General features: G+C 42.1%; 1 protein-coding gene across 4 annotated transcripts in view; it reads right to left on the reverse strand.

The window, feature by feature from the left end:
- Positions 1–26,281, reverse strand: part of ZFYVE26 (zinc finger FYVE-type containing 26) — a 449,330-nt gene that overhangs the window by 303,331 nt on the left and 119,718 nt on the right. For all 4 annotated transcript variants that reach the window (XM_069208874.1, XM_069208871.1, XM_069208872.1 and 1 more), the window contains exons 14-17: positions 20,855–21,050; positions 13,732–13,995; positions 11,840–11,959; positions 4,823–4,990 (exon numbers count right to left, since the gene is read on the reverse strand). In XM_069208874.1, the coding sequence (XP_069064975.1) occupies positions 4,823–4,990; positions 11,840–11,959; positions 13,732–13,995; positions 20,855–21,050 (748 nt within the window). The remainder of the gene's footprint in view (positions 1–4,822; positions 4,991–11,839; positions 11,960–13,731; positions 13,996–20,854; positions 21,051–26,281) is intronic.

Genomic DNA, 26,281 nt, shown 5'->3' on the forward strand with positions numbered 1-26,281 from the left:
GGGTTGTCATGTAGTCGTGTTTTTTGAGCAATGGTAACACTTCTTGTAGTGTGACCATGTGAAAGTGGTCTGATTTGATGAATGTGTTTACTACCCTGAGGTCTAGAATTGGTCTCAGTGTTTCGTCCTTTTTTGGTATCAAGAAGTACAGTGAATAAACTCCTGTGTTTATTTGTGTGCTTGGTACTAATTCTATTGCATTTTTTTGCAGTAGTGCTTGAACTTCTATCTCTAGAAGCTGTGAATGGTATTTTGATAAATTTTGTGATTTTGGTGGTATGTCTGGAGGGAATTGCATGAATTCTATGCAATAACCATGTTGGATAATTGCTAGGACCCATGTGTCTGTAGTTATTTTGTCCCATGCTTCGTAATATTGACGTATCCTCCCCCCCACTGGTGTTGTGTGGGAGGGGTGAGTGACGTGTGAGTCACTGCTTGTTGGTAGTGGTTTTGGGGCTTTGAAATCTTCCTCTATTCCTAGGGAATTGCCCCCCTCTATACTGGCCCCGAAAACCTCCCCTGTACTGTCCCTGGTAGGTGGGCGGTGCGGACTGTGAGGTGCTAGCTTGTGTGGCCTGACCCCGAAACCCTCCTCTAAAAGGTGTTTTGCGGAAGGTGTTATAAGATCCTCTGCTCTGCGGGGAGTAGAGTGCGCCCATGGCCTTGGCAGTGTCAGTGTCCTTCTTGAGCTTTTCTATGGCTGTGTCGACCTCCGGACCGAACAGAAGTTTTTCGTTTACTGGCATGTTAGGCACTGCCTGCTGAATTTCTGGCTTGAAACCAGACGTTCTGAGCCATGCGTGCCTACGGATGGTAACCGACGTATTAATGGTCCTTGCGGCCGTGTCTGCTGCATCCATGGAGAAGCGTATTTGATTGTTGGAAATGTTTTGACCCTCCTCAACAACCTGTTTTGCTCTTTTTTGCAGATCTTTTGGGAGATGTTCAATGAGATGCTGCATCTCATCCCAGTGGGCTCTGTCGTATCGCGCTAGCAGCGCTTGTGAATTTGCGATGCGCCACTGGTTTGCTGCTTGGACAGCAACCCTCTTCCCGGCTGCATCGAACTTCCTGCTTTCTTTATCTGGGGGAGGTGCATCCCCAGAAGTGTGTGAATTTGCCCGTTTTCTGGCAGCCCCTACCACCACAGAATCTGGTGGCAGCTGAGAGGTGATGAATACAGGGTCCGTAGGAGGCGCCTTATACTTTTTGTCCACCCTAGGCGTCACTGCCCTACTTTTAACTGGCTCCTTGAAAATGTCCTTTGCATGGCGTAGCATGCCTGGGAGCATCGGCAGGCTTTGGTAGGAGCTGGGGGTTGAAGAGAGGGTGTTAAATAAAAAATCATCCTCTACTTGTTCCGAGTGTAGTTCCACATTATGGAATAGTGCTGCTCTAGCCACCACTTGTGAGTAGGCTGTGCTGTCTTCCGGTGGTGATGGCCTAGTTGGGTATGTGTCTGGGCTGTTATCAGACACTGGTGCGTCGTACAAGTCCCACGCATCCTGATCTTGGTCATCGTGGCTCATGGCGGTGTGAGCTGGCGAATGTGACGGGGTGTAAGTTGGCGAAGCCGGAGTTACAGGTGGAGGCGAGGGAGGAGGTGTTACCTTTTGTGCTGTTTGTTGCTGAGGAGTAAACTGAAGCGTTCTCTTTCGTTTGACAGGTGGAAGGGTACTGATCTTCCCAGTCCCCTGCTGAATAAAGATACGCTTTTGCGTGTGATCCACGTCAGTGGATTGCAGTTCTTGTTCAAATCTATGTTTCTTCATTTGTGAAGACATAGAATGCTCTTCAGTATAGGAGCCTGAAACAGGGTCTGATGTCGCTTTTTTCGGCTCCGAAAACCCTGTTGATTGTTTTTTCGGCTCCGAGGTAACCTTCCTCTTTTTCTGTGCCGAAAATTCTTGGCCTCTATGGTCTTCGGCGCCACTGTCTCGGCGTCGATCCGTGTCGACACCGAACTCTCGGTGTCGATGCTTCTGTTTAGCACTCTCTCGGTCCCGAGGAGGCTGCGTGCCGGTGTCTCGACCGAAGTCGGACGATCTCGACACTGAATGGGCCTTTTTCGGTGCCGATCGTTGGTCACCGAGAATTTGGGTGGAGCCATGGCCGGTTGGCAGTGGCGTCCCCTGGGCCTTCTTTCCTTTTTTAAGTTCTGATCTCGACGTCTTACTCACAGTTTTTGTAGAGTCTAGCACGTCGGAGTCTGAATCCTGGATGGAAAAGGATTCCTCCTGTTCCTCTTCTGTCTCTAACTGTCGACGCTCCTTTGGCGTGGACGCCATCTGCAGTCTTCTCGCTCGACGGTCGCGCAGAGTTTTTCGGGACCGGAACGCCCGACAGGCCTCACAGGATTCTTCGCTGTGCTCGGGTGACAGGCACAGGTTACAGACCGAGTGTAGGTCCGTATAAGGATATTTGTTGTGGCATTCGGGGCAGAATCGAAACGGGGTCCGTTCCATCGGCGTTGTTCTCCACGCGGTCGGGCCGACTAGGCCCTGACGGGGTGCCGAAATCTACCCCGAAGGGCACCGAAGCGCTTCGATGTTCAACGCGTCGTCGTATGTGTCTATCTCGAACCGGATCGCAACGATACCGTCGAAAATCTTCCGTTTTCAGCTATCTTTCCGTTCCGAAACTCGGAGCGACAGGAACACGTCCGAACCCGATGGCGGAAAGAAAACAATCGAAGATGGAGTCGACGCCCATGCGCAATGAGCACAGAAGGAGGAGTCACTCGGTCCCGTGACTCGAAAACACTTCTTCGAAGAAAAACAACTTGTAACACTCCGACCCAACACCAGATGGCGAGCTCATGCATACCATGTGTATCTACAGCGACAGATGCCATCGAACATACAATTACCCTTTATCAAGAAATGACAACTATTGTTCAGTCCTGATTGGTAGAAGGAACTGAAATCCGCCTCTCAAATCTTTTGTAAGACTTTGCTCCATCCTTGCAGACAACATGATCCAGATTCTAAAATGATTCTTCTAAACTTACATTTCTAATCTGGGAGTGTGAAATTGCCATGTTAAGCAACTGTAACACTTACCCATGGCCTCTACCCACATACCTCAGTAGTGCTGCTAAACACTATAATATCATCATGGGAAAACTCTATGCTGGCCATACCCCTGAAATTATTATGTAATACTCTTTGGACTGGCACCACAAAATTTATCCTGCTAACTGGAACACTTACTTGGGTTTTTTCAATCGCATCAATCCTGATTCTGTTGATGAGGTCTAATTTTCAGGTGTGCTGGTGACCTATCCAGACCCAAAAAAACACTGGCATCTACCAGAAGTGTAACTTGCATTGAGAAGGGAACTCAAGTAACATCAATAGATGTGTTCAAATCTCTAAGATTGATAATCAATCTAAAACAGTGCTTTATGTTTTCATAACAATAGGAGTAACTCATTAGTCACTTGTTGTAGAGGTACAGAAGATGAACGTATAATTATTCAATTGGTATGGGGACCCAAAACCCCTTTACTCTCCACTTGGAATACCTGATCTGCACCAATAAATTGTTGCTTGAAAAAAATAGCAGATTTGGGTTCTCTAGTTAACAAGTGGTTATAAGAGCATATTCTGCATATTCTGAGGTGTAGCAGATTTCTTAAAATCATGAATAGTGACAGAAAATTAGGAAACTCAGATTGTTCATTACTGTACTGTATAGCAGAATGTACCCAGATGCAAGATAAAGAATGACGCAGAAGAGATAGAGTGTTTAAATACCTTTGTTGGCCAAGCAGCTATTTTTTACCTTTATCACTTCATGTTTGAAATATTAACACATTAAGGTTAGTACACTCAATGTAAACTTATAATTTCCAACATATTTTATTCACAGAGATATTCAACCTTGCTAAGCACTATTAGTGTCATTGGATCAACATTATAAAAACTGAGATTTGTTAATATGATGTGATCTTGAAGTGACAAGTGTAGAAAAACTGAAAATGGTGAGTCACAGTCATTTAATTTATAGGACACAATGTATTACATGACTGTTGATCACTATTGGTGGTATTGTATGAACACTGTAAAATCTGAGATTTGTTGATGTAATTTGGCATAGGTCTGACAACTGAAGAAAAACTGGTGGCAGTGAGTCACAGACAATTGATTTAGAAGACAGGTGTACGCAATGGATGACTTATTAACGTGCCACCTTGCTTTGTGTAGTGAGAACACATACTGTGTTACGAAACAAGATTAAAAAAACAAAATCACAAACGCTGCTATTTTTTCTATATTTGTCTATTTGTGCATAGACCTGAGAAGGCATCAAGTGAATTTACTCTTAGCTTAACCAGTTATACTGTTGAACGTATTCAAGGTTCCCCAAATGAGAAATGTGCATAACTGCCTCAGTTACTAACGTTACACAACTAACATTGCATTCCAAACATAAGGTTATCCTTCATGTCTAAAACAGTAGTTGCTTGAATTCACTACTCCTTGAAATGATGACGGGCTCCATCTTATACTCTTTAGCTTGTTGATCTACAATGAATAAAGTGAAGGGAATTTTTCTTTAGCTGAATGGGTCAATTCATACTAATATTTACGCTACCTGTTTGATGTATGAAAAATAAACCTAAGCTTATGTTGAGCTCATCCCAGTTTTAAAGCTTCTTATTCATAATTTATTTTGATGTATTACATGTTTCACTCTATTAGCTATATGCAAGAAGTCGGGATTCTGATACAATATCTGAACGATGAAAGGGAATGCCCACCCTCCATTGGTGTATAAAGCATAAGCAAGTCTGAGGTGGAAACACTCAACATACCTTGCATGTCAATTGCAGTGGTTAGCTTCTGAAGGATCTGCTCATGCTGCTGGCTCACACTTGTCTCATTAATAACGCAATCTTCAGTGAGAAGTGGATAGCAGGTCAGTAGTAGGTCCAGAATGTTACACCTGAACTGACTGCTTGCCTTTTCCTCTGCTGTCTCTCCTGAAAACAAAGAGAAATGCTTTGAAATAAATGTACAGGAAAGCAAATTCACTTGCAAATAAAAACAAAAACAATGAGGATACTGAAACAGTTTAAATAAAGAAAATACATCCTAACACATAATTGACAAAACATATAAATTATTTAGGACAATTTGTAGAAAGCTCAAAAATCAATAACTGATTAACTTGCAGCAATAGCACATTGGTCATTCACATTTAAAATGACAATGTATCTACTACCCACTAACATCTGTTGTTATCCCCTGACAATGGGAACAAAATGGATGCTATTCTGACTTCAGCCATCCCAGAGAGAAAAGTGTTTCAGCACTTTGGTCACAACATTGCTCTCACATACTAAAAGAAAGGAGGTATTTTCCCCATGCTGGTAAGATAGTGTGGAGAATTCAGAATTCCAACACCAGCATCATGTAAAGTGGTCTGGAGTCAAAATAGATGGGATCAAGGGAAAAGTCGAAAAAGAGCGGCAACAAACGGAAAATAACTCAATTCAAATTCAAATGCCGAGGGAAAATGTTGAAAATAGTTTGAAGAGAAGTTCTGGTCAATAGAAAATAGGCATGGAAAGAGTACTGTGCTTTCCTGATGTTACAGGTACAGGCAGGTTGAATGGTTTGCTCACGGAAGAAGAAGACCGTGAAATGTGAGTGACATGAGACAGGTTCCTCACTGTTTCTATTGGTTTTGTACGGGCAAGCGCAAATCGCTCTGTCCTGTGTTGTAGTCTCTCTTTGGGCTTCAAACCACGCCCATGTCACATCAGTGTCTTTCATTGGTTTGTGAGCTTGCCTTTTAAAATCTGCTTGCTTTCATTTGTGAAAGGCCTGCATAAGTCATGACTTTTCCAGTGTTTATCCCTCCTCGAGCGCAGCAACCAAGTACTAAAAACATACGAGGGTCCACGTTTTCCGTCCGGTTTCTGGACTACTTTCTCTTTTTTCGCAGCGTGATCTCGCTGGGCAGAAGTCGAGTGCTTTGCATGACATCGACCCTGTTACATAGTTAATTGCACTTTTGCCAGTTACATGGATAATTGCACTTTTGCCGATGGGTTTCACTATGACTGAACTTTTATTTTCCTTTGTGTGTCTGCTTTGCACTGATGGTGGACGTCACCTCACTTATGTGAAACTTTTACTTTTCAGTATAAATGGCGAGACAAGTCCAGTTAGTTATGTGAAACTGTTTTATTTTCCTTTTCAATTTATGTGGCAAGAAAAGCCTGGTAAGGAGTTTACAGTGCTAATTGCTCTAGCTCAAGCAAACGCGAGACCAGTTGCATAGCAAATGGTTGTTATTATGTGCAAACAAAAAGGAAAAATCAAAAGAACATGTTTACTGACCATAGAACAAGAAAAGATTCACCACCCAAGTGCAATACTGAGAACTTGTCTAAACAAACATTCTGAATTCTGCATGACAACCCATGAACACTGTTATGAAGTAATACTTAAGTCATATTTATGGAAGTATTATTGCTGTAGAGGAATTTAATAGCTTTGTTAACACAGGAGTTTTGTACAAAAGTCCCTCTAAATCACAGAGAGACCCAGATATATGAAAGAGGTTCTAACATTGTAAAGGCCACTAACTCCACACCATATTTAAAAGAACAAAAAAACTATTTATTTAGCACAACTGCAAATAAACGGACAGACTGAATAAAAATTGTACTACAGCAAACACAAAAAATCAGTATTCAAGTGTGAAATTAGCTAAATATTTTCAAAATGTTCTCTACAAAAAAGTGTTTTTTCAATTCTTAGGAGATGCAAGCACTGCAAAATATATGCTATGGGTGTAACACACGTTTTGCAGTCAACTGAAGGCTTTGGCTGATATTCTCGCCAGTGAATGAATGAATGAATCTGTTTGGAGAGCAGGAACAAAAAAATATATTTCCAAGGGAATTAATTAGTCTATAACAATTCATATAAAACTTTATATAACAATGCCTACTTAATATACATGTTTGCTCTCTAAAGCAACAGAAATAAATAAATGTGACTTTCCTAAACTTAAAAACTCTTCATGTAACTGCACTGGAGAAATCAAACACAGGCTTTGAAGGGCATGTCTGATGTGTATTCCAATTGCAGCACAATAAACCTGATGAGTGGCTCACAAAGCACTACCTCGGTGTCCCTGTGCTACACATCAAAGGGGAAATTTACAGATGGCTACTCTGCCTTACAAAACGTTCATTCCATATTAAAATCCAGATCAATTACAAACCAGCTGGATAACATATCCTATAAGATCACCCAGTAAACCAACTGCTTTAGAGGGTTTTCCTGAAACAGACAACAAACAGAAATAAGATTTGCTGAGGTTTATCAGGAACACAGTAGCACACAAGGTAGACTCAGACAGTGAATGTTGAAGCTAGTGAGGTGCATGTTTATACAGTAAAAGGTGTGCTGAGGTAGCCCTAAAGGCGTTCATCTATAGACAAATGTTATTCATACTTTTCACACAAACAGAAGCATTCTTGTTCCCATGCAGTTTACCATGGTGTATCTTTTAAAAAATAGAACCTTTAATAAAGAAGCCAGTCTATCAGTCTACCTCTGGGGAGGATATTAAATGAAGGAGCCGAAGGAAGGACAAAAAGCAGAGCAGGCCACTGCTTACGATGTCTTTGCTGTCTCCCCCGTCCACAGAACGCAGGCACAAAGGCAAGGAATACTAGTAACAAATAGGATTTTCAAGTCTATAAAAAGTATATATTTAAACTGATAATTAAATGCTCAAACAACTGTATAGGTTATTCTTCCACCCCTTCGTAGGTGTGCACGTGTCATCAAGAATGACTGCATGTATCACCAGTCTGTGTGTGCCAACAAAATGACGCAGATGCCATTTCCATTTACTGATACAAGATGGAAGGTGAGGGGGGCTGGCAGCACTTTGGTACCTGGCCTTCCAAAAAAACAAAATATACAATAAAAAGAAGACTGCAGATGGAGGTTATTGGTGGGCGGGGGGGGGGGGCTCAAGTGAGAATCAGGTGGGGGGAGTGGGTTAAGGGACAAAATAGAAAAAAAAGCCAGATATGAGAAGGAGCTGGTAGGTCAGGTAGTACACAAGACCTGTAGGCAATGCCAACAGGTTTTGCATTTGGGATCTATTAGCTTTGCTAATACGTTTAATAAAAAATGCAAAAGGTACAATGACGCTGCTGCATCATTTTGTGGTTGTGAGTGTGGGATCTGGTATTGTATAGGTTGGCACTGGTTTATCCCCTTCTATTCTCCCTACTGTGGTGTTGGTTCATTCTCACTGGAATGTATGGAATGTTATGCCTTGAACTAGACAGCTGCTGCTGGATATTGAAGCTTGGATTGAGTGGATGGAGCTTCTCCTCATTATTTAATAGTGCCTCCTGGATTTTATTGGGTAGTCTGCTTTCTTTCAAGGTGAGCATTTGTGATGAGCTGTGCATGCGCATGCATCAATAATCATGCATGCCTACAATAGGAAGAGGGCACTTTCTTTTATTTTTATTTTTTTACCGATCTGAACATGTGCAAAGCAAGAGAGGATGACATGTGGATGGTAGCGGGGCACTATCAAGATTTAACAACTGAAGCATGAAATGAGAATAAAGCAACATTGAATGAACTTTTCAACATCTCCAACTACATTGGCATCCAGGGCCTAATATGACTAATTTACTTTTCACTTTAGAACAATAAGGATCTCAGGTTGAAATGAGAGGGATACATGTTAATAGCTTGCCTGGGAGGAGGAGGGCACTTTATTACACTTTATCAGATCAGCTTTACCTCAGACCATATCCACTGTGCATACCCCCAGTAATCCTAAACCACCATGTCTGCTAACAGTTAAATGACAGCCTTTTGCTACTTCATGCTTTTCAGATCTTTTAAAATATGCGATTGTATTTCTTTTAATCTAATTACCATAGTAATAGTATCTTCAAGAAAGTTTGAAATAAACATTATTTATTTAATGTTTTATAAATTTCAAAACACCACACAGTCCTATTCAGAACAGAAAACAATTCATGAGAGGTTTACTTTTTAAATGCAGGTTACTCAAGAATTATTGGCATGAGAAATGAACTGGCTTCGAAGCATAAACCTCCCTTCTAAACCTTATAGGATTTGGTTTCCAAGAAGCACCAACAATATGAAAATAAGTAAGTTAATATGCGGTCAATACGAGTGTGGGATACTCAAAAGAATTACTAACTTTAGAGCACTGTGCAAAAAGAATTGCACAATTTCTCAAAAAATGCACCCCAAGAAACATTCCAAAGGGATTTAGGTCAGCAGTCCCATTTTTGAAACAACATAAAAATAGCATTTCTAGATACAATCAAATACACTGCCTACTTTTCAGCAATCAGTGCCTGAAAACAAATACGAGGCAAAAACCTTTATCAGCCACACTTGCAAGGAGGTTCAGACATTTAAATAATAGAGCGCCTTCTACTTGTTTCCCCTGAAACGCATTGAACTGGGTGAATATTTTGGAGAACCACAGCAAGAAACGAGCATTTCGCTGAGAAATAATAAGAACCTGCCCTTTTATACTGACTGTAGGGGTTTATTATCATTTATATAAACACGGGGAGAAAACCGAACCAGTCCTGGTGAAGGAATACAAACTTGTGTGGAAAGAAGGCTTGAGTGGAAGGGTCATGGAATAACAGCCCAGGCTGGTTGGACTCAAAGAAGCCGATGGAGGACAGCCACACAATGGCGCCCCACCAGCAGCAGACCCTGTCTCTTTGGAAGACTGGCTGGCGGCAGTAAGAAAACTTGTATTCATGCTGTACAGCGTTATAGAGCATCAACAAACGAAAACAAGCATTTGCAATGCAAGGGGCCTCGCATTAACTTGAGTTAAAGCTATTAGCTTTGTAAACTCCTAACTGGACTTTTCTTGTCACATAAACTGAAAAGTAAAACAGTTTCACATAAGCGAGCCAAAGTCCGCCATGAGCGCAAAGCAAACACACAGAAGGAAACAGATGTTCCCTCACAGTGAAACGTATAGGCAAAAGTGCAATTATCCATGTAACCCTCAAAAGTGCAAATATACATGTATCAAAGTAGTCCAGAAACCATGCTGAAAACACAGAGCCTTGCATTTTTTTTAATAGTTGGCCGGTGCGCTCAAGGAGGGCTAAACACCGGGAAAAGCATGACGTGTGCATGCTTTTCACTAAGGAAATGAATCAAATTGTAAAAGCCAAGCCCACGAACCAACCAAAGTGATGGGCGTGACATGGGCGTGGTTGCAAGCCCGTAGAGAGATAACAACAGGGACAGAACGCTTTGCGCTCGACCCTAAAAACAGGCCCAATGATGCAGCTGTGTCACATGTGTGCACGCAAGTGTCATGATGCGTAAGTGTGACGAAGGTGCCGTTTTTCTTTTAATTTGAAATGGATCAGTAAATAAATAAAGGAACAGCACAAAAGCACTTTTTTCCGCATAAAATGGTAAAAACATTTTTTTGTAAAATCAGACTGCGGGGGTGAAGCCAATGGAGGAAAGGACAGGGTCAGAGTAACAGGGAGCGAGAGGGGGAGGGGAGAAACAGCACACGAGGGACAGAAGCACAGTGGAACAGGGTAGAAGCGCACAAGTGAGAGAGAACTCACACCACACAGGTGAGGGAGATTAACAAGGAGAGTGGGGAGGAACACACAGGTGACAGAGAACAACATGAGGTAGTGGGGGGTAGAGAGGTACACGAGAGAGAGAACTGAAAATTCATGCACTTGCATGCATTGCTTAAGCAATAAGAAAAAAGTAGTTCCCAAAAGATGGGCACTGGAAATACACAAGTGAAGAGGCTATGCTATGCACCGGGGGAAGGACAAACACCAGATGGACAAGGCAAGCCATTGTACAAGAAGCAAGCTAATGAGAGTACCAATAGAGTAATGGTAATCAATGGTATTAAGTAGAATCAGGAAAGCTGACAACAGGTCTTTTTCAACCAGAGAGCTGCACCGCCTGGTAGGCTCGACCTAATAAAGGAGAGATCGCGTCTCTTCTGGCAGATGTTGACATGAGTCTGTCAACCCTGAAGGGTTAAAAGCGCTACAACCAAGCCAGGCAATGGGATGACTAATGAAAGGAATGAGAAAAAACGTGCAGTCCTATTAAACATTTGTTTACTTGTTTGAAGTGGAAAAGCATTTGTGGCTTATCAGGAAACAGCGCACTTATACAGAACCGTGAAACGGCCAGAAGGAGCTCATGATATTCAGACAGGTTCAAAGTACTACACAGGTGTACAAAAGCTCAGTGTATGCTTGTAAAGAAAACAATAAAACAAATCTAGAATATATATATATATATATATATATATATATATATATATATATAATATATATATATTTGCAAACACATGAAAAGATTTAAAAATAAAGATGTCCATTCGCTCAGGCACACCAGCCCAGGCTTTAAGCAGCTCTCCTTTTCAAGCTGTATACATGTGTGCAGTAAAAATCCCATTACTCACAGTGCAAGAGAGTGAATGTATGAACTGGGCTGACCCGTTGCCTCATTCTGTATGCAAAGGTGAGTGGAAGAAAAGTGAACGACAGATGAACAGAGCAAGTTGATGAAGAGGTCAGTCTGAAAGCCCCCTAATGTACATGTGTACGTATGTTTACTATGTTTTTTAAAATTAATTTTTAAAGAAAACAAAATGTTGGCTAGACAACCAGACCTAGCAAAACAGAGCTAGAAATGTGGGGTGCTCTCAGAAAAAACGAACTGAAGAACATCCTACTGATGTACATGAAGAGGAATTGTTAGACAACATCAGAATAGCTCACCTGATTGAGTTTGAGTCTGGGAAGTGTAGAGGTAGTTGAGAATTTTACTTATTTGATAAAGAACTGTCGGAAATCCTTGAATGCCTTCAGGATGGCGTACAGTGCCATTGACTCTTTGGCCTGTAAAGAAGAAAGCCATTAATAAATATCACAAGTAAATTTAATGTATAATATCTTTCCTTTTATGTAATTCTATGAGTTATGTTATGAAACACAGAAATATTGTTAGGGATGAGAGGTCTGAGGTTCTATGAAAAAGTGACAAATAGGTCAAGATCACAGAGAGGACCTTTTTGGTGGTGTGTTGATTACCAGGGTTTGTCCTAGGTCACTGGATGGCTTTCATGCAGGGGCTATGTTTCATTTGTCATATAATCCACAACAGGAATGATTATATCATGTCTGGCGTCAAAGAACTGACTGTGGCAAAAGAGTGCCGGTTTGTGAAGGAAAAAGTAAGATCAAAGTATGAAAGCTCCATTAAGGAATTAATCTTAAAAATCCAATGGCAGAGAAATGTATCATTTAAAAACACATCTCTCCTAGAACATACCTGCTTCAAGAGGTTACAAAGGTGGGAGGAGACTTCATAAGCTTTTGGCTTCATTGAAGCAAAAGAGTGTAAGCTGACAAAATGGTAATGAAGACTGTCAGCAGGGCAGGCACCGATAGGGCAGTAGGTTATTTTCACTATAGCAGGTAAAGGAGCCAGGCAGGGGATCAAACTATTTTTATTGCTCTAGAAGCTGCTGGGGGCTGGCCCACAACAGATGAGTCCATGTGAAGACCCAGGAGGAAAGCAGCAGAGCACGTATGATGCCTCCTCGTGGTCTTTGTATGAACCTAGACCTACCACTTCTGTGGAAGTTGAGAATCATGCTTTCGTGCTACAGCACCCAATAAGCAAGTTGTAAACCATGAGCTAGCACCAATTTGCAATACTGAATTAAGCAACATCATTCTGCAATATTTTTTGTAACCGATTCTTGTATACAACTGCTTTTTGATTACCTCATCTGGGTTCACTACCTAGTGACAACACAGGCATTAAAGTATTGGTTACCTATATGCAATTGTAAGGTCTGAATCTACAAAGAAGTATAAGGCAGATACATGTTGCAGTGTGCTTCTACTTCCACTAAACTACCAAAGTTCTTGTTTGTAGCAGGCAGGCCAATTTCACTGCACGGATGGTGAGATATACATTTGTCGCTTCTATAACCCTGAAAGCAATGTAAGTACTATTCAGTATGTATCATTCTGGTTACATAGGCAGTAACAGTAAAAGTGAGATGGAAACGAAGGGTCATATGTATACAGAGATGAACCTTTTTAGGAAGCTGTAAAACACACAGGATGGACCTCAAAATAGCTCAACATGTACTTTACAAACGTTTAAACTATTTTTCTCTATAATCTAATTTAGAGATTGTTTTAACACTAAGTTCACCCAGAATGACTTTAGGAGTACTAGAGCTTATGTACCACTTTCAAAATATAGTAGCATCCATTCGATGGTCTGCATTCAAAAAGTATTTTAATATTTTAAAACATGGGTGAAGGGGTTTACTTCTGCCTTTTGCACATGTGCTTGATTTAGGCATTCACTTGCATTTCAAGCATCAAATGTTCATGCTATGTGCAACTTTGAACTTTTTTCCAATGATGGAGATTGATTTTACTGCGAAACAGCTGAGCAGCACAATAGTTAATTCACATGACATGAAGGAATGAGCTCTTCAACACTTTGCCAATCAAATAGTAATTACTTTTATACAAAACCATGTATAAGCATTTAGGTTCATGGTAATAGTGCCATTCCAGGCTCCCAGATCAAGGTCCAACTTGAAAGCAGAACATTTAAAAGCAAAATACAAACATGGAAACCCCACCTTTCATCTCTAGATTACTAAAAAGTTGTCTCTCTGCTGTTTGTAAGAGCTGCTTGCAGGTCTTCCAGAGATGGGCCTGTGTGCAAGCCAAGTCAAAGGTAGCCATGGCGGCAGGGCAGAGGTCATCCAGTACGTCTTTCAAGGGATCAATGCAGTCGAGATGGATGCTTTTGGTCCAGAAGTCCTCCTGCAGCGTTGGAATGGAATTAGGTGATGTAGCGAGCAGCTTGTCAGTAACATCTGAGATGGAATAAACTACCATTCCTGCACAGAAGAAAAAATATAACTGTTCAGAGATACAGGTGTCTGCAATGCATCTTATTTTAAGTAATGAGACAACAGATTGAAATTTTTACTATACAGAAAAAAATCTTTTTCCTCAATTCAATGAGTAATGGGTGCAGAAAGTATGCATAGTGGATTATACATTGGCTTTAAAATGTTTTAAAGCAGAGCATGGCTCTGCGGGACCGCTGATGTTGCCTTTGATAAATGGGTTGAATGAGTATGAAGGCCTTAGGCAACATGAACTCCTCCAATGCCGCATGGATTTGAGATGCAAGGAACCATCTGCCTTAGGATAGTGGCTTTGGCAGCCATTACTTCCTGCGGAAAGTCCAAGGTAATGAACAGATACTCAGAAACCGTAGCAGGAACTCAATATTGTAACACTTCCTCAAGTGAAAAAAACCTGGGATTCAGGCCACAAAAAAGGAGCATATTGCCATTTAAGACAAGTCCTCACGAAGACTATGTAGGCTCCTATCTGAAAAGAGCCTAAAGGTTGTTATCTCCTCTGGCAACGGTAACTGGTAACAGAAAGTAAGTCTCCTAGGTCATCCTGCCTGTTTCAAGAAGCCGCTGGCTCAAATCGCTTATGTCCATTTAGACCCCCTCCCACACGCCACACCTCGATGAGCCTACTCTCTAATGGGAGGATGGAGATTAAGAGTCAATTGTAGTGATGCAGAAAAATCTTATTTTTCATGGAAATGTTATAATAACTTTTGAGGTAATACTAGCAGGTATCTATAAAGATCCTTGGTTCCACTTACTGAAATTCTGATCAATAAGTTACCATTCAAAGAAGCTCTGAATGGAATTATTTTTTTTCCTCGAAGGGCCAGCAGGCCAGACTCTAACCTATACCTTTGTATTGCTTCCTACTTCATCCTTGACATCGGCAAACAATTTGGCAGTGTGATCTTCAGAGATGTACACATTGCCTATATGGTACAAAACATAGATACAGGTTTAATTCAAACCTCCTCACCTACCCTTTCCCCCAGCCCTTCCTGCAGGGCTTTGAGATCAAAAAACCAGAGAACTCATGGGATTGCTCTGAGACGAACTGGAGTTCTGTAAATCTGAACTGGGATCAGTTGTAAATTTAAACTCACTGACTGCACTTTACATATGGTCAATTCAGAACTATAATCGTTTACTTAAAAAGTTGCTTTTACAAAGCAAACGAAAAACGATTATGAAAATGAGAACAAAATAAAATATAATGGGGATAAGTAGCCTTGGGTCCTTGCCTGAAAGCTAGGTGTAACTATACTGTTAGAAGTAGTACTAAATATAGTAGCATGAACACCAATAGTTACCACAGTAGTAGTAACAGCAGTATCAGCAGTGCTCCCATCACTAGAAGTAGCATTAGTAACAACAGTGCATGTAGTAAAAGTGCAAAAGTTTCAATATGACAAGTAGATGTAGAAGTTCTTGTAGCAGTAATGATACTAGCAGATGTCAAACCAATTATAGTACTAGTGCTAACAGTAGATGTAGTCCCAGCAGTTTTTCTAACAGGATTACTGGAGCCAGCAGTAGCAGGGTCAGAATAGTTGAACCAGTAAAAATCAGACACAGTAGAGGTACCAGTATTAGCTTTAGTACCAGTATTGGTCCTCAACTGATAGCACCTCTGATAATAGTGGTAGTAGCTGTAGTGTGTATGCCAGTACTATTTGAAATACAATATGTTAGTTTTAGGTAACAGTATTGACCACACAAGCAAACATAATAGCAGTAGGAATGCTTATAGGTTGTACTAAGGCTAGAACTGTCAGTACTGGTGATGGAGGCATAATATACTACAAACTAAAAAAACATTATCCACTAATACTCATATTGAACAAAATGGCATGTATTATTTTCCACATTTCATTTCATATATCAGCTGAACCTTCGGATTATAATGGATTTGAGTGTTAATGTACTTCCAGATCAAAAGCTCTAACAGATTTAGAATTGGACATGCTATTGGCATAGGCACAGGCCTCTTACACTATTTTGTAGTTAGTAAACAAAATTAGTAACATGTAATTTGTTTCCCAATATTTTTTTTAGAACAAGTTGTGAGAATAAGAAACATGAGACAAAATTCTAGCACGCACTGAGTTTCCCAAAGCATCATGTGCACATCGCAGCAAAATAAAAGTATTAGTTATAAACACAAGCATACAACATCATGAACCTGCAAGCGTTCATAACAACACTTTTACTAAAACCCACACTATGCCAGCCTACCAAGAGGGAGGGGACACCGATCACACATCATGAAATTAGAACTATGAACCACCTCTGCAATTCACTATGTGAGGGTACCACACAACAACCTGTCATGTCATACAGCATTGAGAGACAATAATTGTAGCTCATATTGGATGTTAGGATGAAATTTCTTACCAATGCATTTACTCAAACGGCTTACAATGAAACAATGTATTTAACATACGTTCCACAGGCACTAAACATGAAAAATATTAATTGTTTATCAGGCTTAGAAGTGTCGATCCGAAACCCACAATCATACTATTAATGGTCTCTAAGCTCAGGAAAAGTGATAAAAATGGCAGATCTTTCAGTCACGCCGCTCACTTCAGGAAATTACTCCCACCACTATTAATGAACACCCAATGGCATTTAAAAAATACTTAACACCTAACCTACCACAAAGGATGCAAGCCCTCCACTACTATTCACACCTAGATCACATGCTCAAAGAAAAAGCTGATCTACCCATAACTAAATCTAATAACCAGTTTATTGTTAATTCTGGCACAAACACCCTCCTGTGATGCAACACCACTGCCATATAATGCTCCTGTAAGAAATCAAACAATGTGTGCCATTAATAATATCTGGAAAGTTAGGCAGCTACATTAGTACAGTCCCAATTTATATCTGCATAGTGCACATTCTTAAACTCAGGCAGAAAGGAAGATAAAGAAGTAAGACCATGCCATGCTATAGGGTCATGGAAATCACTCAAGATTTACAGACAGAATGAGAGGTGTATTTTAAAGGCTGTTATCACAATCTGAGAGCGAGAGAATGTCACCAAGCCGTGCTCTCCCAAGTACACAGTTATATTCACAATAGCAACATGCCAAATGAGTTACAGGACAATTATTTATTCAGTCCTAAGATACAAAGCAAACCTCTCCTACAGTCAACAAATTGGATTGTTCCAAGAACTGGCATAGATGCCTCAACCACTAAACAGTGGCATGCTTCATCACTGGCTATCTATCCATACCCTGGCAAGATAGTACCATCAGGGAGGACTCAACCAAGAACTCTTAGGAGTGCTTAGATAAAGTACCAACTCCATAAGAGCAGGTATACAGGTAATATACTTAAAAATGCCTATTGGTATTTTAAAGGCTTCCTTTAGACGTGACATTTTGAAGTTTATGACTGACTATTTTAAAATACGAGTTAAAATAAGACATCCTGACCTTCCGAATTACACTAACCTATAGTCTAGATCAGTGGTCTCCAAACTTTTTAATGCCGCGCCCCCCCAGTTGGAAAATACAAATCCTTGGGCCCCCCTCAGAATTTTTCACAATTATTTTATAAAGATGGCAATGCTTAAATATGTCTAGCCCTATTCAAACATTGCAGTTAAGTACTGTTACCTTTTTTTAAATGCAATAACATGATTCTGCTTAAAACAAAGGCCTGTTATCTGTATAATGCTTCTTTTGCCCTGAGTCTGGAGCCCCCCCTAGGATCACTTGGGCCCCCCTAGGGGGGCCCGTCCCACAGTTTGAAGACCTCTGGTCTAGATGAATGCAGATCCTTGTGAAACTAAGCAAGCAGTGCCTCTGCAAGCAAATATTTGCTGAGCTTGCACACATTTGGTGAAAATGAACACGTTCAAATACCAGCACAAACTAGGAACTTATTTTTGTGTACCCTAGGTTTCGGCTTGGATCTTTGTGCACATTAATTACTTTTCTTGAATTCTACTTCCTGTCATCATAGCATTCCGTACACACTTCCCCTCTTTTCCCACACTTTGCACGTTAACCCAGTTACCTTGGCATGAGCAGGTTGCATGTATTCAAATAATAAAATAACTCTTTAAAAAAAAAAAAAAAAATTACAGAGACCAACAGGGTTCTTGCTTAGATTTAAAAGGTGTGGGTATCCTTTCTTTGCAGGGGTTGGGAAATGAAATATAAGAAAAGAAATACATTTCTTTATAAAAGACACAACTACACAACCCTCCAGTGTCAGCTCCATTATATCCTTGGCTACTTTAACACTAGTCATTAACACCAAAACCACAAGAGTTGCCTCAAATACAGATAACCAGCAGCAAAAAAAACACTTGCAGCCTTAAAGTAATGATTTGGTCTCCAACTCCTTCAGATCTTGTTTCTATCCAAGATTGCAGTCATCAGAAGAGGAATCCATTGCATGGTGCTATTGTAATTCCCAATTCTTGTGGTTTCCTGGACTTCATGAGTGGGGGGAAGCCATTTTACACGTGTACTGGACATAGGTCATTACCTATGTCCAGCTACAACATGTTAACTCTGAATCTGGGCATGTTTGGTATCAAACATGTCGGAATCATACTCCAATACTGTTGCCAGTACTGGTTGATTAATTCCATGCACTCTGCAGGCTCCTTAGAGGACCCTCAGCTTTGCTCCCACCAGTTTGCAGGGCGCTGCTGCCATCCTACAGACAGGTATCTGCCCTCCTGTTGCTTGACCAACCCAAGCCCAGGAAGGCAGGAATAAGGATTTCCTTTGGGAAAGGGATGCCGAAATAGGTGTTACATGGGTTAGGAGAGGTAGCCTCCCCAAGCCACTAGTATGCTTTGAAGGGCACATTTAGTGCCCTACTTGAATAAACCGGTTTGCTCTGGTCCCTTTTCTGGTACGAAACTGGACAATAGAAAGGGGAGTCACCACTCTCCTGTCCATCACCACCCCAGTGTTGGTGCCCAGAGCTTCTTCAGGTGGCCACTTGACTCTGCCATCTTGAATCCAAGGTGAGCAGAGGCCTCTGGGACCAATCCCCCTTTCCGGGCTATTTAGGGTCTCCCTCTTGGGTGGGTCCTCAGATTCGATGTGAAAGACTCCAGCAGGACTTCTCTGCAATGTTTGCTTCAACTTTTGGCCACTGGAACCACAAGTGGACTTCACAGGAACCTACAATCTGCAGCTCCAGTGATGACTTCGATTTGGAACATTGTTTCTCTGGCTCCTTCCAGAAAGTGCAACATTTCGCCGGTTGTGCATTCTCTGAGGGATGCAAGTCTTCAGTCTGCACCAAGAAGCAAGAAGGAATCTCCCTTGGAGTGAAGGAGTCACTCCCCTGCATCCGCAGGCACCAACTGCATTGACGACCGGCCACGTGGTTCCTTTCTCCTGCAACTCTGCGTGGATCCTGAAACACAGGTGATTGTCTTGAGTGGTCCCCCTCTACCAGCTGTCCAATTTGGGAGGTGGTGAGTCTGTGCCTCTCTTTACAGGACAGCCCCTGTGCACCACAACTCTTGCAGCTACCAAGGTTTGTTGGCTCTTCTTCCAAGGGATCTTCAAGCTCCGCGTAGTCCCGGCCTCCAGCACTCTTCCTTGCAAAGCACAGTCTCCTGCCTGCTGCTCCAGTGACCTGGGACTCCTTTCCAGGTGTACTGAGTGGGCCACACTGCGACTGCTGTCTGTGAGTTGACTGTGGGGGCTGCATCTATGACTTCTGTCTCTCCTCACTGCTGAGGGTCGCCTGGGACTCCCCTCCTTGGGTTGAATCACCTCAGACCTTCCTGGTCCGCAGCAGCACTGCAACTCTTGCCTTTGCCAAGGCTTTTTGGTGGATTTTCCACACCACTGACGGACTGCAATTCTTCTTTCAAATTGGGATATCGACTGCATCACTTCTGGAACTCTTCTTCTGTTCCTGTGATGCATAGCCAAATCCTGGTCTTCACCGTGGATCTGGTGGGAAGGGTGGGTAGTGGCTCCTGCCCCAACTGGACACTTCACCTGGAACTGGACTTGGTCCCCTTCTTTTGCAGGTCCTCTTCTATCGGGATCCATCTTCTGTTTCTTCCAGTCTTATTTGGGTCTTGCACAGTCCTTTTACAAAGTTTACATGTGAGTTTGGGAAAAACAGGTACTTACCTCTTCTCTCCTGGTCGCTGGGAGGCACTCTGGTGTTCCTAGTTCCTGCAGCTCTCCTCTACAGATTCCACTTTCTGGGGTGGGGGCCTGCTTTTCGCATTCCATTTTTTAGTATATGGTTTGGTCTCCCCTAAGGGCCTCCATTATTTACTGTTATTTCACTGTTTTCTATTGCTTTCTATGCCATTTATGATTGCTAAGATATATATAGTAGTGTGTTTACTCACCTGCTAACAGAGTATTGCATATACAGTATTTTAGTATTTGTGTTACCATAATAAAGTACCTTTATTTTTGTAACACTGTGTGGTTTATTTCATGTGTGTAAGTACTGTGTGACTACAGTGGTATTGCATAAGCTTTGTATGTCCTGGCTGCTCATCCACAGCTACCTCTAGAGAGAATGGATTCCTAGACACTACCTACACTTCACTGATAGGAGATACCTGGACCTGGTATAAGGTGATAACACCATGGGTGCTCGCCACACACCAGGCCAGCTTCCTACACTTACAATGTAAATCTTTTAGTTTGCAGTATCTGTTGGTCTCCAAGAAGAAGAAATAAGTATTGGATAAACTGTTCAGTCAATTATTTGTGAATCTCATCAAAGGAAGAAAACGATTTGTTGGCTTTTATAGCAACATTCCTAATGTTTGAGTATCACTTGCACTGAAAAGAGGACGCATTACCTGCAGCAACCGCAGTTCCAATGACCTGCATTGTAGATCGATTACTTCCAGACCGCCTGCTGATGTTGGCCTCTGATGTTTGACTTTCAATTTTATGCTCCACCTTGGCAAGTTCCCTCACCACGTCCTGATAGCGTTCCATAAAGATCAGCTCACCATAGCAGGCAGAGGATTCCAGATTGAACATCAGGACCACCTGCAATGTTGTAGAAACCCTTTGAATGCTAGATATCAGCCAACTTGAAAAAGTCCCACCAATAAATGGGATACTGGAAGTGTCTATATCCATACAGTCTAGTGATTTGCACATTAGTTTGAATGCATGAATCATGACTTCAAATTGTTGGTCTACAGTGATTCTTAGACCATGCTCAGAAACCTCACTAGATCCACTGTAAATGGAGAGCACTCATAAGCAAGATTACACCATCAAATGTTACAATTCACAATTCAATACACAGCAGACAGACATATCCTTGAATAAGTACAGAGTGATAATGTCCTGCTTCAAGGATAAAGAACTATGCCCTAGAGAACGGACATCTTTACAAGATCCCCAAGGCACAGCAAGCACTGCAAATTTCTTTTTCATGTAACTGGGCAGTGCCTCACTCATACATACAGGGGCTTTACTTTTGATTGTTAAGTTGACAACCATGTTCAGACACAGAGTTGGTAGTATATGAAACTAACACCCATGGACATGGACCTAAAGAGGATTCCTGTGTAAACTACAATACATTTCTGTCACTTCCATTTTAAAGCATGTCAATATCATTGCAGTTGTGGCTGCTTGGTGCAACTGAACCCTTTCAGGGACATTGATTGGTAAACACAGAGACAATTTGACTATTTCTGTTGACTGACATGTTACTTTGTAAGCCCTGTTTGAGAAGTAAGACTTTTGTGTCCTCCTCTCCATTCTATGTTGATGCCATAGCCTCATTCATTTATCAGTTGTTAGTGCAATTAATCTGTTGTTTGTAATCCCCATTACCATGATATTTTAGGAAATTGTAGATTAATTCAACTTGCTGATTTCACCCACAAAGGTGGTATTATAATCTTTTGTCCATTATAGCTCCTCTAAAACAAAGTATATGTTGAAATTATCATGCAACACATGACGACAAGCTTAAACAAGTGATTGGTTGTGGTGGGATCTCTATGATATTAACTCTATTTATGTGACTACTGCCAATCCATCGCCTGTAACCCAGTGTGTGCACCGTGCCAAATATGTTAACTTAAACATCTGAGGAACAGGCTTCCCTGAAGCAGACAATGTAGCACAGCAATTACATCATACAATTCCAGACTGTGCTTGAGGGGGAGATGGGTGAGTGGGGTTGAATACCACTTTTAAAAATGGGGCGATTGTTTAATTCAGTGGTCCTGATGCATGTAGTGTACTACCAAAGGTATTTGTTAAGCATCAGTCTGCCTTTGGAGAGTGTTCAGCAGCACTTGGTATGACATACATATGTGGCACAAGTCAGGATTTCTTTTTTTAAAAGGGACTATACAATGGTGGACTTGACAGGGAGGTATCAGGTGTCTCCTGCACGGGTCTATTCCCACATTGTTTAAGGACTGGAGGCCAACAGTTACACTCCTTTGTTTGCCCCAAGGGGGGACCGCACACTACCTGAACCAGACGCCTTTGTGGCCCACATTTTTTAAAGTGCATTTCAAATTGCTAGGACTGGAGGCCAACTGTTGACACTCCTTCGTTTGCCCCAAGGGGGGGTCGCGCACTACCTGAACCAGAGGCCTTTGTGGCAAGATGCCGCCCCCGCTGACTCTCACACCCGGAGGCACTTTTCAGAAGGCAACACTTCCCTCTGCGTGGAACACTTCTTTGTTTGCCCCGAGGGGGGCCACACACTACCTGAACCAGACACCTTTGCAGCAGGACACCGCCCGCTCTCTCTCGCGCCCAGAGGTGCTTTTTAGGAGGCAAAACTTCCAGCTGCGTGGGATGCTCCTTTGTTTGCAGGACGCCGCCCCGCTGACTCTTGTGCCCAGAGGAGCTTTTCAGGTTGCAACACATCCCGCTGTGCGGCCCGTCTTAGCCCATCAGAGACCGTAAGGGGCCGGGCTTCGCCCACACTCTTTCAAAATTCAGTTTTTTTTTCACCCGGTAAGTTTTTGAATATTTTTATTGTGGGCACCCATCTGTGAAACCCCGCCTTACCCCCCCACACCTCACCCCCACCCCTCCTCTTGGGAAGCTTGGCCAATATGGGAAAAAGTAAAGTTTTTACTGGCTCCACTTTAACTCTGCCAACTGATCCTCGGTCCTCCACTGATAATTTTTTAGTACAGACTGTGGATTTGGTATCAAACAAAATTAAGCTGGCAGAGCGTCCTCTTTCCGTAGTGGCAGAGAACATTGAATCCAGGTCCCTTTCAAGCCCATCAAGCCCCACTGTTTTATGCGACTCTGGTCCTGCTAGAAGCGCACTGCTAGTTAATTCTGCAACAGTTCCCATTATTCAAACTCCCCGTTTGGAGTCATGTGGAGCTGTTACAGGCGATTCAGTGGTAGAAGAAAGTCTGAATGCAGCTGTTCTTGTGTCTTAGGTGGTTCTTCAGACTGGCCCATTAGCGAAAAAGTGAAGGAGGGCCTTAAAACCTAAGCCAACTCGACCCTCGCAGCCCCTGAATCTCGGAAATCCTGTTAATCTGGTGTCATTGCATCCACCAAATGTTTATTAGTGGGCTCTGATGAAGACTTGGTTTAATGACTTGTTGGACTTCTAGTTACAACATATACATTGCCGATTAGCCTCGTTATGATCTAGCTTGGGCAATTTAGTGTCTGTGGTAGGGAAGGGACCCGCTCGATTACAGTCAGTAGCAACTCAGTCAATGGCTTCTGATTGGTCCCCTTCCACGTTAATGGCTCCTGGTCCTTGCCATTCATCCGATGTAGTTGCTCAGAGCCTCTCCTCCAGCTTACCGAATGGTGGTAGCGATGATGGCCTAGTTAATCAGTTGGCCACAACTTCTGTTAACCCCCGCCCACAGAATTCAACCCCCCAAATTTCTAATAAGATGTTACATCTTGCTAGTCAATGTAGGCAACAATTGGTAAAGCATCCTCAGTCCCAGTTCCTGGTCATCAATTTGCACCTAGCTTCATGTCCCTATGTGGTTATCTTAAATAACGTGCCTAGTCTTCGATGGAATACCATTGAAACTACTCCAGCTCTCAAAAACAAAGTTATTTTTTGGTTAAATAAAAATGTATTCTGCAAGTGGGATCTTTTTAAAGAGATTTTGTTTGTTTGACAGGTGGGAGGTATAGGACCTTTAAGGAGACAGACTCCTGGTGATCATGTGATTGTCAATTTTCATGATCCTGGTATTGCTAGGGAAGTGCTTACCCTCGCCAGAGCTGGCATGGTGAGATTTAAGCAGTTCAGAATATTACTGTTGGGTTCATTTATAAACATCTAGCCCCTACTGGTACTGCTGACATTACTGTAAACCTAATCCCTCAACATGCTTCTGCATCGGGTATAGGGAACCATCCTTCCCCTACTACTTTTCCACTTAGTAATAGATACTCAGCTTTGAATGAGCTGGAAGATGTTGATTGACAACCATCTACAACTTCTATCAAAGCGGATAGTGGAGCTGCCAGTGAGGGTGTGCAGGCGCTGGGGGGGGGGGGAGCATCACTGTTATGCTGCCTGAACCGGAGACTAATTCCTCTGCAAATTCACCAAGAGAGGTGATCATTTTGTCATCTGGATTGCAACCTTTCGCTAGCAAGATACCGTATTTGAAATTTCTTAATTGGAATGTAGCTGGCTTGGCCTCAAAACTAGAGGTTGAGGAATAACGGTTGTTGATATCAAATTTTAATATAATTTTTATGCAAGAAACTTTGGCTGCATCCAAATTTGTTCTTGAAGGGTACACTAGTTTGAGCAATGTTGCCACTCCCTCACCCTCAGGTTATGCCAAAGGGGGTTTGGTGGCTTGGTTCAAGGTTAATATTGAGTGTATAATTCTCCGTGTAGCGAAGTTATGGGGGGGTTTCAGGTGTTTGAGGTTAGCTGGGGTGGTAAGCTAAGAACTTTTATGGTGAATTAATATAATAATGATTTTACATTTAATAATAATTCTACTTTTTGAGACCTCTCTACTCTATAGTCATTAGCTCTCTGGCTGGTAGAGCCCAGGCTAGAGATGGGTTATTTTATCTACTTCTGGCAGGTTGATTTTAATGCTAAGTTGGGAGATATACCCCTACAAGTGGACTTCCCCTTTGTGAAGTGGAGCAGGCGGGTTTGAACCCAAAGAGGTGGTATTAATATGCCTTCCTTCTGCTACATGATTTAGCCAGTCCTGCTATTAGCTCAGACCGTATGGTGGCTCCAACCTTTATTGGGCGGGGTGAAGCTCAACCATCGACTATGTGTTTGTTTCTCTGAACCTCCTAGCTTTCACTCATGGGACTGAAGTGATATCATCTGTTTATAGTGACCATAACCCTCTGGCTGTATTTGTTAAAACACCTTTGCAGGCTGGAATGAGGGTGGTTGGTTCCAATCAAACACTAGGGATTAAGGATAATGGCAGGAGGGTGGTCTGGCTTTCTGCTAATCCACGCTTATCATGGATCAGGTGCAAAATGATTGTCTAAATTTGATAACACTTTGTCAAGTGGATAGCGGTGACGCTGCTAACTCTTTATTAGGCTTTGCTGAGTTTCTGTCTCGTATCAAGGATTTGATGGGTAGACCTATAAAGAAAGGTCCCTCTGCTGGATACTCATAATATAACAAAGCCTGCAATATAACAAATGCCTTTTTGTGTCAGACTCTCAGGCAAACTTCTACAGATCAGGTTGTTCTATAGCCTGTAAAAAGGCCTATGCCTGGGCTATGAAGAAGCGGAAGGCCAAATTCACGGAAGAGCAGTGGGAAACTATAGTGGTTGCCTGCCAAACAAAAGGATAACCAGGGCCTTCTGGCGGGTGGTCCGGGCAGGTCTTGCTAATGGTAATTCCTCAGAAGTTGTTATGTCACATATTACCCCTGAAGTCTTGGTTGATCATTTTTCCACTGTCTATGAGTCAGATGAGGCAAGTATTGATCAGGTAAATTTACCTTTTAATTTTAGTCCCCCCTTTTCGGTGATGGAGGTATTAAAGGCCATTCATGATATCCTTCCCAATAAGGTCCCTGAACCGGATGGGATTCCTGTGGATCTATTTTTAAAATATCCAGAGTTTTGGTCCCCCCTTTTAACTAATATTTTGAACATGGTGTGTAGAGTATGGCCTCCAACGTCTCAGCGAACATCTGCAGTGATACCAATTTTTAATAAGGGCAACATCTTGGACCTTAGGTGTTATTGACCAATATCGCTGTTAGACTCCTCTTCAAAATTAATAGGGGGGCTATGTTT

Source organism: Pleurodeles waltl, chromosome 9 (assembly GCF_031143425.1).
Source record: "Pleurodeles waltl isolate 20211129_DDA chromosome 9, aPleWal1.hap1.20221129, whole genome shotgun sequence".
Classification (NCBI taxonomy): Eukaryota; Metazoa; Chordata; class Amphibia; order Caudata; family Salamandridae; genus Pleurodeles; species Pleurodeles waltl.